The sequence below is a fragment of the Amphibalanus amphitrite genome, unplaced genomic scaffold, assembly GCF_019059575.1.
Source record: "Amphibalanus amphitrite isolate SeventyFive unplaced genomic scaffold, NRLGWU_Aamphi_draft 000498F_arrow, whole genome shotgun sequence".
Classification (NCBI taxonomy): domain Eukaryota; kingdom Metazoa; phylum Arthropoda; class Thecostraca; order Balanomorpha; family Balanidae; genus Amphibalanus; species Amphibalanus amphitrite.
The window spans coordinates 444,061-459,221 of record NW_024881992.1 but is presented as its reverse complement, the minus strand read 5'-3'; the positions used below and the strand labels follow the sequence as shown (position 1 = coordinate 459,221).

The 15,161-nt window shown below is 50.6% G+C and overlaps 2 protein-coding genes across 3 annotated transcripts in view; one reads left to right on the top strand and one right to left on the bottom strand.

Annotated features, from left to right (window-relative positions):
* Positions 1–221: 221 nt before the first annotated feature.
* LOC122392725 (GPI ethanolamine phosphate transferase 3-like) lies at positions 222–9,150 on the bottom strand. 2 transcript variants are annotated; one of them, XM_043387943.1, is made up of 5 exons: positions 9,064–9,150; positions 5,630–8,030; positions 4,694–4,932; positions 4,187–4,306; positions 222–2,130 (listed from the first exon to the last, which is right to left on the bottom strand). In XM_043387943.1, the coding sequence occupies exons 2-5, from the start codon at positions 7,977–7,979 to the stop codon at positions 1,930–1,932; spliced, it is 2,910 nt and encodes a 969-aa protein (XP_043243878.1). In that variant the 5' UTR covers positions 7,980–8,030; positions 9,064–9,150; the 3' UTR covers positions 222–1,929. The 2 variants fall into 2 exon arrangements, with proteins under 2 accessions (XP_043243878.1, XP_043243877.1); XM_043387942.1 differs by lacking the exon at positions 9,064–9,150 and having other exon boundaries at positions 5,630–8,278.
* A 723-nt stretch (positions 9,151–9,873) lies between these two features.
* LOC122392716 (protein patched homolog 3-like) overlaps positions 9,874–15,161 on the top strand; it is a 37,690-nt gene continuing 32,402 nt past the window's right edge. The window contains exon 1 of the mRNA XM_043387925.1: positions 9,874–9,998. The gene's annotated coding sequence lies outside the window, so the exon portion shown is untranslated. The remainder of the gene's footprint in view (positions 9,999–15,161) is intronic.

Below are 15,161 nucleotides of genomic sequence, written 5' to 3'. Positions count from 1 at the left end.
CGCCACTGGGGCGCGGGTTAAAGTGGTTTCCTACGTGTATTAGGTGAAAAGTAACTCATGAAAATCGAGCATCGTTTGCAGTGAAACTTAGCGTCGGACTCCCTGTCCACCCCACGGTAGGCATTCTTTATAGTATCTATGTAGATGTATTTTTTACACCCTTCAAGGAAAGTTTTGCGATGCGTTTGGTTCGTGTTTATCCAGACAATAACACACGGATATAGAGTAACTAAAAAGTGTATTCGGTGTAAAACATCCATTCATCTATAACACGCAACAATAGCATCCACACTTCTAAGCAGCCACTACGGCCCCGGCGCAAACGCCTGGGGAGTGCACAAACTACAGAGATTACTCGCATGTGAACGGCTGGCAGACACGTATTCCTTGCTGAAGGTAGGAATCATGTGTCAGTGCCGTCCTATTCACATCGTATTGCCTTCTGCTAAGACACATTGAGCAGTATCTGCGTTAGACAGTCCCACTATCGTTCAGTCCGTAATGGCGAAGACTGGGGCAGTGAGCACAGCCTTTCCACTGCAATGCTAGGGGCAAGAGACGGGCTCATATTTCTGCTAGAATGTATCTAGATTTGAACACAGATAGCCTCTACGGAAAGATGCTGCATCAGTGACCAGCATGTGCAACGAACAAGACCATGAAGCGTTCAGGGGCAAACTGATCTCGAACTTTATCATTTCACATGAATTAACGTTAACAAAAGTTGAGTCCATCTCGGGCAGAAGTATTGAGCAAACATAAGGTTCTCATCGAATACATCAATCGTGTTCACATGGCACCTGAAACGGCAGAACACAAGCTCCACACATAGCCTCAATGGCACAATCAAATCCTGCACTACATATGATGAGCGGCTCGTTTCTGAAATGTGCAACGAACCAGGCGCAAAACAAACCAAACAGCGCAAACGCAAACTGATATGACACAAGCTCATGGGTGACGTCTCGCAATGGGTTTACGCACGTACGCACGTAACAAGACGTAGCATTCATGAAGTGAATGTGCAATTACACTTTTCAACGCAGCGCGGCAGCATGCCCATTGCCAGCTATCACTCGGGGACCACTAACAATGGGAGCCAAATCGCGACGAGCGACAAAATTATCTCGTAACCTTTTCCACTCTCGATTGGTTCTAAGCGCCGATCCTTTCAGAAGCTAAGCTGCGAGTGAATCAAAGGGTTACCCCTCTCGTTGATTTGCTTCCAAGCTTCACGACCAGCTCGCTGAGTTAGCGATACAATATTGCACGGACAAAGAGAAGCTCATGTGACCGCTATCTGGGGTCTCTGTCCCTACAACACCCCTGAAATCTGCGGTCGGAGACTAGGCAATAGTGCACAGTAGGGCAGTGCACACGGGTCAAATGGCCACGGCATACCACGCCTGCAAACAGGGTCAAATTACTAAACCAAACCAGCAGGCAGAGGCCTGAGAGTTGGCCGTACTCCCAACAAATGATGACGCCATCGGAGGCAACCCACGTTACCTAAACGCCGCTCCAACCATTGGCCAATTATCTGAGCTCCCATTCCTGAAAGTCGAAAGGCAGAGGTGTGCTCCACAAAACTGTACTAGCCCGTGTAGCTGAGACCGTATACGGCCGAGTGATCTGCCTCCTCCCTCATCACACCAGGATCAGGCTAGATCACTCGATTCGCCATCCGTCCCGGTTACTCTGGCCTGACGAGGACAAACCAACTCCACATCTCTCACACCTGCCAAGTGCCATGTCGTCTAATGAGACTTTCCACCTTGGAGACCACTTCCTTGGAGACCACTCGCAAGACCACTTTCCACTTTCTGACCACTTTCTGGCGAGCTTCTACAGTTACCACGCAGACAATTCCGGTCACACGATCTCATTACCGGCGAGTTGCGGTACCCACTCCACCGGCGGTCGCCTCCGTTACAAGATCTCCTTGCTGGCGAGCTGTTCCAGCCAGCCGCCGGCGTGGCGGACCACGCGTAGCATAAACGCGTGCGTGAGCAGCACCCCGGTACCCGCTACCAGAAACGAGGCGCCCTCGAACAGCACTTTAGGCGCGAATATCTTCCACACCATCAGGTGACGGCGCAGTATGGCCGCCGCCAGGCAGCAGAGGATCAGCTGAAAAGAAAGAGAAAGGACATCAGCATCGTGTCATAACGGATTAGTTCCATCGACGGCCAGCAACGATACCTTGAAAGTCACCCAAAGATGCCAGTGACTGAAAGTATCCCGAGGATGTCAGTGACCTATGACAGCCGAGCGGTCATACCAACTGGGGACAGCGACCACGGTAGCTGGTCCGGGAGGCGACCGGACTGACCCAACAGGCGGCGAGGGTCCGCCCATGACACCACAGCGGCATCGGCCGGCCAGCGGTCCATCAGGGATTAGCGACGGATGGTGATGGGCGGCCGGCACGCCACCGGTCCGGCCTCATTAACCGGGAAGGGGGGGGGGGGGCTGACAGGGACTCACTAAGCTGACGGGGACGCACCGCCACATTTGGGACTGATAGGGAGCTAGGGATGCAGTGTTACTCGGGGCTGACGGGGCCATACTGTCACACTGGGAACTGGGAGGGAGAAGCGACGCTCAGTCTGCCATACTGAGATATTATAGGGACGGATTGTCACACTGCGCTAGGGAATCAGTCTCCGGTGGGGTCCAATTAGTTATCAGAGGCCAGAGTGCGGAGTAGGAGTAGAATCTGGTGCAGTGATGGTTTAGGCTAATAGGTATTGGATATAATAAAATAAGAAAAGGTCTGCACATGTCGCTATGATAATAAATAAACGAAAAAGGGCTTCAACGAAACGGCTAATACATATTTTACAATTAATACAAGCTAGCGGAATGATGGCACATGTCATGTGGCTGTCGGACAATTTCTTCGTGTAGCACAATTCCGTGCAACAGCAACAGTATACGCAGTAACGGATGGCATTGCACAGTATGTTGGGTCATGCATAAATGCATGGTGAACTTCTAGGGCCGAAATGATGCATGGAATCAACATTTTAGCGGACGCTTTAATGAGACCCGGCCGATGGTGAGGCCAGCAGTGCCTACAAATGGCTATTGTTACTGTGTGGGCGTGTTGCTCGTAGTGTCACACAACTGCCTGCTGTCATCAGGCCTGATATATGCTCATCCGCCCACCAGAGGCATATGAATCCGCCTTCCGTGAGGACCAACACCACACAGCCAGGGCCATAAACTGGGCCATCCGCTGCCAACAGACTGGCAATCAATGGCCTCGATCTGAGCCTGACACGCTACCGCCGCGAACACAAACCAGCCACTTAGAAGTCCAGCGCGGACCGCAACTTGGGACAAACTTTGACAATAAACACGGCTTCATAACTGGGTAGCACAGGGGCCAATTAACGACTTTATAGTGTAGCTATGTTCGGAACAAAGTTGTTGCAATTAAAAAGAAACCGAACAGAATTACAAAAGCATTGGAAATGTTTCACGGTATCATAATTACTTGAATAAGAAGTGGATGTCTTTTTTGTGTGCTAATGGGCCTGTGTCGATATCACAACCAAGGCAGAGGAAATGATTCCCAATTTTAGTCCTTCCAACAACTGGAAAGATCATAAAACCACACCTCGTATGGCACAGTAATGCTTTCCTTAAGTCGCTTCAGAGAAAGAGAAAGCATGTGGGACTACATAATAAGTCTCCTGCACCAAAAGAACACAAGGAAGGGTGACAAAAACCCAATGAATGAGAAAGCGCAAACAAAAACCTCATCTCCAGCGTTATCGACCAATCACCGACCGTCCCCGGAGAAAGGAGGCGAGGTCATAAAAGGAGCCACATCACGCAACCCTCGTGATCCAGCAGCCCCGGGTCAGTGTCGAATACCTATGTCAACTTGGAATGGGGCGTGAGTGTGGTGAAAACCAACTAAAAATAATTATAAATCAAAGTACGTGAAACATCATCAATTTCTCGGAAACAGTATTTCGCCTTCAATCATTCCATGTTCTGCTAATGACAAGTAACATGTCTGTCTTAATTTTTAATTTCCCACAGCCATCCAGGTTTTCAGGATGAGCTACCGCAACCACGAAATGCAAGCTAAAATGGAGTTCCAAGACAAGACAATCTTACAACCCGTTCAGACCCAGGCCTGCGCCGGCCGTTGTCTGAAGCCTCCGCCTACCTTGACCGCCTTGGCCACCATATAGAGCATATTGAGCGAGAGCAGCCGCTGCATGGTGGTGTCCGGATCGAGCAGCAGGGCGAGCTCGCCGCGCGAGCCGGTCGCCCGCTCCGTCAACACCTGGCGGCACGGGACAGGCGTGACTCACCACCGTCACGGGACAGCGGCCCACAAACAGCTACGCACACGACGCTGCGTGCCGACAGAACTCCGCAGAGGGCCCTTCACACACGACAGTCAACAGCCAAAAACGGGTGTTTGTTTCTAATTAGGTCAAAAAAAGCAAAGTTTGAGCGGCATAACCTTGTAACACAACGCAGGAAAAATAGTTCTCGGACGTTCTCGCACACACGTTCTAGCACGCGATATGGTGTGGAGCTCGCAAGTCTTAGATTTATCATTTTCTTCATTCCAGCACCCGAAACCTTACCAGCCGCCCAGACTTCCGCACAATCTCAACAGTGACCCCAAAGACATATCCCCACCCCACCCTCACCCGACGCTTACCTTGAACAGGTGCGGCGCGCAGAGCACCAGCGGCAGGGTAACTGCGGCTACCAGTTCTCCAGCGAACGTGGAGAGGAGCACGCACAGGCCGGGCAGCAGGGTGCCCTCCGGCGCCATCTGCAGTCCCGTCACGGCGGCGTCCCACTGAATGGACGGAAACGTCGCCTGGTGGCCGGTGGCGAAGAACTGGAACGAGGCGAGCTCAGCCCACAGCACCGCTGCCGACCAGTCGCCGCCGGCTGAAAACGGGAACGGGAGGGAGGGTGACGGTGACGGGACTCAACATTACGGGGCGGTAGTATGACGAATGATGTAAAGAAAGTAGAGCTGAAGAAAAGACGAAAAACTGAACATATGAGAAGTATTGACTGGTCGAGCTGATAAAGCGTGTCCATTGCCCAACAAATACAAGCAAGATATACACATGAATTATGATGATGATATACACATCCTTATGATGTGTGTTTACCCAGGAATGATGAAAAATAAGTCGAACGGAGGCACAGTGAGCCATATCGTGACAAGAATCCATTATTGTTGATGGTTTAATACATTAACCATTAAGATGATATCCACAAGGAATTAACGATCGCGAAATAGCTTTTCCACAACAATGCACCATTAATAGCGCTTACATCTTTTCATCAGTGATGCATGGTGGAAAACATGCAACACAATTCATTGCCAGCAGCGGGTAGCGAATAGCGATCAAACATTCGGAAAGGTCACGTTCCATGGAGCGTGAGCGATCATACAGTCGAGCAAACCTTCAGGATGTAAGATGATGACGGACATTTCAGGGCACCCGAACTTCAAAGGTCGTTACTGAATGACGCCCAAGAAATAGGTACCAGGTGATTATTTCCAGAACAACAGCTGCTGCTGGTGGCAGCCGCCTTTAGGAGCTGTTCGGTAATATCCTCGTTAGCATCTCACCTGTGACTCCATCGGCGCCGACCAGCACAGCTGCCAGCGCAGTGAGCGCCAGCCCCAGCGCGGCGGCCGGCGTGCGCCCGTCGCCCAGCAGCAGCACCAGCGGCAGCCAGCCGGCCAGCAGGGCGGTCAGCAGCGCCGCGCTGACCGCCGAGCCCAGCCCGAACACGCGCAGCTCGCCGGGAGCGCCGCTCAGCTGGTGCCGCAGCCGGTGGAACACGCGCGTCACCAGCCGCTGGCCGGCCAGCTCGGGCCGCACGTACACCAGCAGCGGCCGCGCCACCAGCACAGCCAGCGCCAGGCCGGCGGCGCCCAGCGCCAGCAGCACCGGCAGCCGGCGCTGGGCGGGCGCCAGCAGCGCCACGGCTGCCGGCTCGATGGCCTGCAGCGCCCAGCAGCCGAGCAGGCCGGCGGCCGACAGCCAGCCGCACCAGCGTGCCACCAGCTCCGTCACAGAGAACCCGTTCAGGTTGCCGCAGTGGCGCAGGAACGCCCGGTGCGCCAGCAGCACGAGCAGCAGGCTGGCGGCCGCCATCGACAGGCGTCCGTTCCGGTAGCCAGTGTCCTGGAGGCTGGCCAGCGGCCGGTGCACCAGGCCCGGCTCGCACCACCACTGCTCCTCGCGACAGGCGAACCCGAGCCAGCCGAGTCGCACCAGCAGACCACCGCCGAACGCTGCAACTAACTGCGGGAGCGAGCGCGCCACGCGCACACCGCCGGCCACCGGCAGCAGGTGCGCGAACAGAGCCGTCACCGTCACAAAGGCCGTCACGCGGTCCTCGCTGACGGTGAAGCTGTTGGAGAAGAAGCTGGCACCGTGCACCAGCAGCAGCAGGGATGCCACCACGCCGCGCGGGCCTGGCCGTGGCCACCCGCGCCGCCCGACCAGCGCCACCACCGCACTGCGCAGACGCAGCGCGCACACGCCGACCGTGGCCGTGACGGCGGCGGCGGCCAGCAGCAGCGCCAGCACCGGCGCCGCCGCCTCCAGCTGCCAGCCGACGGCCAGCGCCGGCGCCGCCAGCAGCGGCGTGACCAGCAGCACGCCGCGCTGGGCGCCCAGCACCGTCTCGGCCGGCAGCGCGGGCGCCAGCAGCGCCAGAGCAGCAGCCAGCAGCGCCGCCAGCGCCAACAGCACCACGCCAGCCGCCATCAGTCCGGTGTCGAAGGTAGCCCATACCTGGGCGCAGCGGCGCCGCGCCTCGGCCAGGAACTGCTCGGCGACCGGCGGCGGCGCGGCAGAGTCCGGAGCCGCCGGCGGCTGCGGCCACTCCAGGCGGCGCAGGTAGGCGTCCACCTGACGGACGTTGGCCGCCAGCGCCGGCGCGCGCAGTGCTGCCGGCAGCAGCTCCGCGCGCACCGTGCCCAGGTTGGAGAAGGGAATTGGCAGGCCGAGCAGCGCCGACAGCGTGGGCACCAGGTCCACCTGCGGGATGGCGTCGGGCCGGGCGGCGGCGGCGGCCGGCAGCGGGCGGCCAGAGACCACCAGGAGACCGGCGTCCACCTCCGCAGCGCTGTCACCACCGTGGTCTCCGGTACGTGTCATGCCGTGGTCGCCGAGCACGAACAGGATGGTGTCGTTGTCCAGCTGGTGGGTGATGTTGCGTACCAGCAGGTCCACCTCAGCCAGCTTCCTGGCCATCTGCGGATGGTCCGGTCCGAACGTGTGACCGCAGTGGTCCACGCCCAGCATGTGACCGATCAGCAGCGTCCAGTCGCGACGCGGCAGCTCGCGCGCCAGCTCACGCTCCACGCCGCGGTCCACTGTGTCCAGATCGCTGATGTCGAACGAGGGAAACGGCGCCGCGCGCGCGAACGCGCTCGGAAACAGCTGCATCCAGGTATCGTCGCCGGCGAACACGGCCCGGCCGCCGGCGGCGCCCGCCTGCCACAGCCACGTGTCTTCGGTGATCTCGTAGCTGGCGAAGTTGTCACCGACGTCGACGAAAGTGGGCAGGGAGCCGGTGGTGAGCCCCTTCAGCCGCTGCATGGTGGTGGTCGGCGCATCCGCCACAAAGCGATAGCGAGCAGTGTGGTTGGGCCGCTCCGTCAGCAGCGCGTGCACGTGTGGCATCTTGTTCTGGTGCGGGGCCGCGGCGGCGGCCGGCAGCGACTCGTTGTACACGAGGAAGTCGTGCCGCAGGGCGTCAACGATCAGCAGCACCGAGCGCCGGTAGGTGGCCGGCACGGCGCACGGGTCGGCGCCGTCACCGCCGGCCGACTCGCAGCGGCGCGCCCGGTCCGAGAAGGCATTCCGCCGCAGAAGGAAGCCGCTCAGGAACACGTACAGGCCAAGTGACAGCACCAGCACCGTGTACAGAAGGGCAGGCAGCGAGGCAGACGAGGGCCGCATCGCCGGGCCGCCTCCGCTACCGCCGGCTGGCTGGCACAGTCACCAAGTCAACTGTAAATCAGAGTAGGGATCAGCACTGGATGACCATTCTTGCCCGACATGGTCTCGTGAGAGAAATCACAATTCACAAGTCAAAGATAATCAAAGTCTTAGGTCAGTGTCATGAGTTTCCATGGAAGTCTAAAATGCCTGTGGTTTAACGGCAGGCCAGGTACTGAAGTCTGAAAGCATATTAGTTATCACTGACTTTAAATGCAAGCTATTCAGGAAAAATGAATGTTCCCTTTAAACCACTTCCCCTTATAGGTACCTTAGTTATAAGTGTGAAAGAGAAGTAAGGGATTCTTTAACCCCAGGAATGTCTTTTTAATGTGGATAAGGAAATCAACTTCAAACACCAGGGATATGGATATAGGAAGGTATTTTTCTGGTGATTGCTGGTGTGAGTTAAGGCCAAGGTAAGGCATGACGTAGACCAGGCCAGTTTTACAGATAAAGCTTATTACAACCAGACATGCGCATGGATCTGAGAAAATGGCTCTGGGATTTGATCCCATGGTCCACGGATCCTGATCTCAGATCTGAGGGGATCATAGATCCAGCTCTTTGATTTGTCAAGAGATCCTTATTCCTTGGGGTTCATAGATCTAAGTCTAATTTTTTTGCTTGGAATCTATTGAGACAGATCCTCACTTGTTTTTTACCAACACAGAAATCCCAAAAAATCACTTGTTGCAGCTCACAAAATCCTGTTTAGTGATTGTATGTGATGGCACGTCAAAATCCATAGTTTTGTCACTTTTATTGGCTTAGAAACACTTGTAAACCTGGTTCCAAATGTTTTGCGTGGTGGACTGGTGGGATCCACTCAGATCATAGATCCATTCCAAGTTCTTGGTTTACCGTCAGATCCCAATCCTATTGCTATGAGATAGATCCATTGATCTAATATACATTTTTCACGCCGGATCCGGTGTCCTAGCCCGCAGTTTGCTCAGAGATCCAGTCGGATCCATGCACTCGGATCCATGCAGTATGCACCAGGCTGTCTGATAACTCCTTAAAATAACAGTTCTCTACATACCGTGAAACTAACAATATGACGGGACTGAATAAAAAACCATACCAACGACACCAACGACAGCAAATTTCAATCAAATTTTTTGTCCGCCCCTTTCAAAGCCAGTTTTGCATTTTTGTGGCTTAAAGGGACCCTCCCACCTTAACATTAGTTTTGAGTTGAGATAGCCAAGTTTGCGGCCAGGCTCAGAAACCACCATTTATCCTGGTCGCAACCCCCGCAGCTTTATGGTGTTCAAGAAATTTCTTCCCTTTACTTGCAGGGTGGGACCAGCGTGGTCCCTATCTCTTAACCATTACGGGAATCTGATGACGTCATCAGGCTTCCGAACGTCCGTTAAATATTTGACTAAAACGTTTTGTAGCACGCGGTGGTATATGCTGCTTTGCGCGCAACAAATGCCGCACTTTCAGATAAAGTCGCTAGGAACAGCGGAGATCCCAAAAAGTAAACAAAACTAAAAGTCTAATATCTTGAAAACCGGTGAATATTTTTCGATGAAATTTGGTAGATATTCGTTTTTGCTCTTTCTGAACCGAGCGACATCACTTTCATGCCAATTCATTAACTTTTTTGAAGGTGGGAGGGTCCCTTTAAGAAACCCATATATCAACGATATCAACACACCCAGTTGAACCCAAAGATTTTAAATGACGTATCAAGTATGCCTCATTTTGGATCATGATTGGGTAATTTTCGATCTTCTTCGTTTCCATTTGTGATATTTCTTATTTTCTATGACGTCATCAATTCTTCAATTTTACCCAGTTGTCCTAGTTCATTAGTGGCGCAGATGAGACAAAAGTTTTCAACACATTTGACGAAATACATACTTTGAAAATGCATAAGCATTGGTATTCAACTTATTTTTTATTGAAATAAAATTGGTATTTTGATAGATACTTTGGTCATTCGCCTTGGGAGTCATTTTCATAAAGGTAACTATTTAGTTACTTATTAAATCATTTCATTGTTGACTCAAAAGTGAAAATGATCACTTCTTATTCCATGGGTTTGGCAAATTGGCATAGAAGTGTCAAAATATAGAATGTAGGTAGGAAGATCAGTATTTTTATGAAATTTGGTGAAGAAAAATGACATCAATAACAAATTTGGATCTGGTTCTGTGACCCGTCTGTCTCGTATATTGGTCTTGTATTTTGATCTGCATACATTTCTGTATTAATTAATATTTGGTCAGGTTGAGGTGGCAATTAGCAATTTAAGGTCTCAAATTTTAACTACTTATGAAATATTGTCAATAAATGATGCTGCCAATGCAGCCAAACAGTATGAATGGCTGTTCGCAAAAAAAATAATGCATGCTTGCAGCTTGAATGGGGCGGGGCTGGACTGTTAATCCGGTGGCCGCTGGGCCCAGTGCTGGAAATGAGGCCGCTTTCTGGTCCCTGCGTTTTATTCTCCTCGCGGGTTAATCCCGTTCAGCGTTTAGCCTTTCGGGACCCACTCAGGGTCGCGGTTGTTTTCGCCGCTCGTCCCAGTCGAGATGCAAAGTTAATAGTCACACGAAGCTTATTTAGGGCCAGCAAAACCAGTCTAGTCTGGAGTTACTGTTAAATGTATGCATATAGATAAAAGAAAAAGGTTTTGTAGAATCGATTAATTTCGAAGTCGTATATTCAGAGGCCCCAAATAAACTTTGTGCGACTATCAACTTTGCATCTCGAATGGGCCAAGCGGCGAAAACAACCGCGGCTCTGAGAGGGTCCCGAAAGGCTAAGCGCTAGACGGGGCTAACTCACCCGGAGAATAAAACGCCGGGACCAGAAAGCGGCCTCATTTCCAGCACTGGCTGGGCCTCCGCGCCACCCGCCGGCCGCTGTGGGGAGCATATAGTTGCTCCCCCTTCACTTTTGCGACGATATCGTCGCAACTTGAGGAGATAGAGAAGTGAAACTTTGCACACATCTTCCTGAACACCTAGCTGAAGTTGTGTCCAAATTTGGTGTCAATCCCATTTGAAATGATGTCACAGTGACATCATAAGTCAAATTATAGATTTGCGACTCTCAGTTTCCTCATGATATATCTGACATATGAGACCAATTATAAAGGACCGATTATTCGTCAGGAACTAGTTGGAAGTGTACTTATATGTTTTAGGATGACAGCAGGTGCTGTCTGGTTCATTTGCAGTAAGTTTCATGCTCAGCGACATCAGAAACAGTCCGTATCGGAAAACGACAAAGCTTTCTGACGTTACTGTGACGTCATCTTAAGTGCTACAACCACCAAACTTTCCTCAAACATTGCCTAGGTATTCAATTGAAGCTATGCCACGTTTCACGTTCGTAGCTCCTCAGGTTTCGGAGATATTCCACAAAACGTAATGGGGGGGGGGGGGCAACTTTATGCCCCCCCGCGGCTCGTGGGTTAAGTGTGACAAATGTATGGCTGAGGTGCTACCTACTGGTTTCATGGGTCTGCATGCCTGACAAGTTGAAATGGATGTCAGATTCAGTGGTTTGCAGGCCTGACAGAAAGTGTTTAAAGTTGAATCTTGTATGCCATGCACAAGCACAACAAAATTGAGCATCTTAGCAATGCAAGCTTGGCAGCATTGAAGAGTTTTCAGCAAGATGAAGAGACACACTCAAAGTCAGCCAACCAGCAAAGTTTTTGAAGGTAACTTAACCCTCACACCTACATCCAGACAAGGGGTTGGATAGACTTACTTGGTTATTGACCTTGGTTGACTTTAAGTTTTATAACCTACTATTAGGGTAGCTTTAGGAGTTGATAACGAACCTACATAAAATGTGGCAGAGACATCATATTTTGTGGTAAACACTGACCAAGAAAATCTGTCAAGACACGTGATGGCTGAGCTGAATTGACCACGCCTATCTCAAATCCAAAAACACATCATTTTCAAAAAAAAAACTTGTGTGAAATTCAAAATCAGGACCTCAAAATACCACAGAGGCGGTTCACTTCAAGAAGTTTTAAGTAAATCCCGATATTCCAAAATAAAAGGCATTGACCTCACCTTGAAAGTTGGCAGATGAACAAATACCTTAAAATTGGGTACCTTTGGCTTCCTCTGGTCACGAGCAATATGCCTGCTTTTTCTGCGAAGCACTACCTCGATCAGGGCTCAAACGGCTGAGAGAAGGCCGACTGGTCCTCTACAGCAATTTTCAGCAAATCGGCGCACAGCTCGGAAACTAATAAAGCTATAGCGCCGCGGAATAGCGCATTTGATAGCCCTATTCACGCTCTTTCTGAGTAATTCTCTCATATTTGACCTACCGTCAACGGTTTTGCCTGCAGGGGGCAAACACTGCCAAAATAACCGATTTTTTTTCGGAAACCGTTTTTCTGCAATTTCTTTTTACTCAAACCTTGCACGAACTTCCTTTTACCATCATCGTGTTCCTCTCGTCAAGATGCGTCGAATGAACTATCACTTGACCTTGAAAGGTCAATTTGAAAATTTGACCTCGGGTCAAGGTCATGAACTGACCGGTAAGGGTCAGGTTGCATATCAGTCGATCCGTATCGTCGAGCCAAACACAACTAAGGTGTTTACCAACTAAGGTCAGATACCATTGGTGACCTGAGATGACCTCAGGGGCATAAAAGGGGTCACGGGTGCCATTTTCATGTTCAGTGTGTCTAAGATACTAGTAATTCAGCATTTTAGAGTGTTTATAATGACTTCAGTCTAAAAAAGGCGACTTTCAGTTTTCTCCCATTGACTGATTACAATGGGAAGGTTGCAAAATTGACCTGACCTTAGCTCATCGATATCAAAATTCCCAGATCTACATTTTGTACATATTTCTGCTCTTATCAATCTCTGAAAGTTTCAAAGCGGTCGATCACTCGGTGTAGCTTTGGCAGACATTGAAACTTTGTATGCAGTGAGGTCTTTTGACCTGACCTAGTGACCTGACCTTTAGTGACCTGGGTCTGAAATTTTCACAACATATGTAGAAAAGATGTATTATAATGTGTACCAAAAACGGCGGCGCTTCCCGCCGCCGTTTTTTGCGATATTCGCGAAAAAACATGAGGGGTGCTCAAACACCCCCTCCCCCCGCCAGCAGGGCGCGGGTTAATCAAACACTGAAACGGTTGAATAAAGCAAAGAAAATGTGAAATGTCATCGAGCTGCGACGTTGCAGCTCGATGACCTGACTGTGATCAGGCGTGGCCCTTGGGTCCCTGGGTCGTGTCTTACAAAAGCTGTTTTAGTTTGTTTCTGAAATCAAACAGTAGCGCCCTGAATGGAGGAATTTCCTAATCGTATTCGGAACCAATGCATAGCAGGGTTTGCTGGGTGGATTCCAGTCTCCGCTGCCGGACACCCGATCAGAAAAAGTGTGTTCAATGTCCATGTCGAATGCTTAACGCGTCCACACGGAACGAAGCAGTCCCCCGACCGCCTTAAGCCGGGTTCACACCGGTTTTCCGGTCCGGAAAAATTCCGTCTGCCGGGCCGGCACCAAAATGTTGAAATTGTCGCTAGATGTCAAAAAAGTCGCTAGAACCGGAAAACCGGAAAGTCGAGCTGGAAATGTCATTCTAAGTACGATAAGTAGGTACCAAGCAATCTCGCGAATTATTTTGAAATCGAACATACCTACTTGTGTGACGGCTTTACAAGTCCCTGATGCAGTTCCATCCAACCGAAAATCATCCATCCTTCACTGGTAGGTATATTAGCAACATTAATACAATTTAACATTTACAGCATGCGGGCTATGTATCGACTAAAAGACACTGATTTATTTCAATCGCGCTTTGGCTGTTGTTGGTTTAAAAAACACTTGTGAACAAAGAGGAATTGAGTGCTGGGCAAGGCGTATTAGAGACGGCGAGCTTGATATTACGCTTGCTGATGTAGATGGCTGGGTCTCAAAATCGGTCATCTGACTGTCACTGACTCTACCGCCATAACCCGCGCCCCGCTGGGGGTCCTAAATTTCCACGCCTTGCTGGGGGGTGTTTAACACCCCCCCCCCCCATTCTAAATCGGCTCCGGGACCACGTAGCGATACGGGGAAGGCGGCGTTCGAAAGAGTGTTAAAAATAATGACGAAATTAATTCGGTCACTTTTTTGGTCAAATCAGGTCAGCAGAGGTCATGGAAAGCCGAATTTCACCGATTTTCAGGTCGAATGTCGACGATTTACAACAAGCCAACGCATAACTTGGCATCGATTTTCTCCCATTGACTTATAATGGGGAGGTCACAAAATTGACCTGACCTTAGGTCACCGATATCAAAATTCCGAGATAGTTATTTATTTAAATTGTGTACATATTGTTGCCCTTATCGATCGCTGAGAGTTTCAAAGAGGTCGGTAGCTCGATGTAGCTATGGAAGACGTTGAAACTTTGTATGAGGTGAGGTCACTTGAAGTGACCTGGTGACCTGACCTTAAGTGACCTTGGTCTACAATTTTTACATGTGCAGAAAAGATGCATGATAAGGTGTGCCAAAAACAGCCGCCGTTTTTGAGATGTTCGCGAAAAACCACAGGGAGGGTTCAAATATCCCCACCCCACCCCCACCCCCAGCAGGGCGCGGGATAATATCCTTGGCATTCAGTACCATCGTATTTCCTGAATCTTCTACTTGCGATTGAATGGCAAAACTGCCTCCACCCTCCCGAGCTGCTATGTGCTTGTGTAGGAGGGCATCGAGGGCAGAGAAGTGTTGTCAGCGCGTCTTGTAGAATGTAGATTTCAGAATCTGCTCGGCTGGCTCCACTTCGTAGACAACGGAAGTTAGCAATACGTACATTGTGCTACCTGTCCTGCGGCCGGCTCCAGCGCTTGATAATCTCTTCTGCAGATACCTACTCCGCTCCTTCTACAACCAGCGCGTCCGCAATGTTGTTCCACAAATTCGCCCTTTTCACCGCTTCCTTATAATATTTATCTTTTTATTATAAAGTCATGGATATTTTCCAACCAATGAAATTAATTTATAATTTGAAAAGGCCATGAGTCATGTGAAATACAAAAACAGAAATGTAGCTATCACTCCGTTTGAGATGCAAATGTTTTGAAATAAAAATGAAACGCCGTCAAATTTACGCTTGAATTTTATATTCTCGTGAAAAATC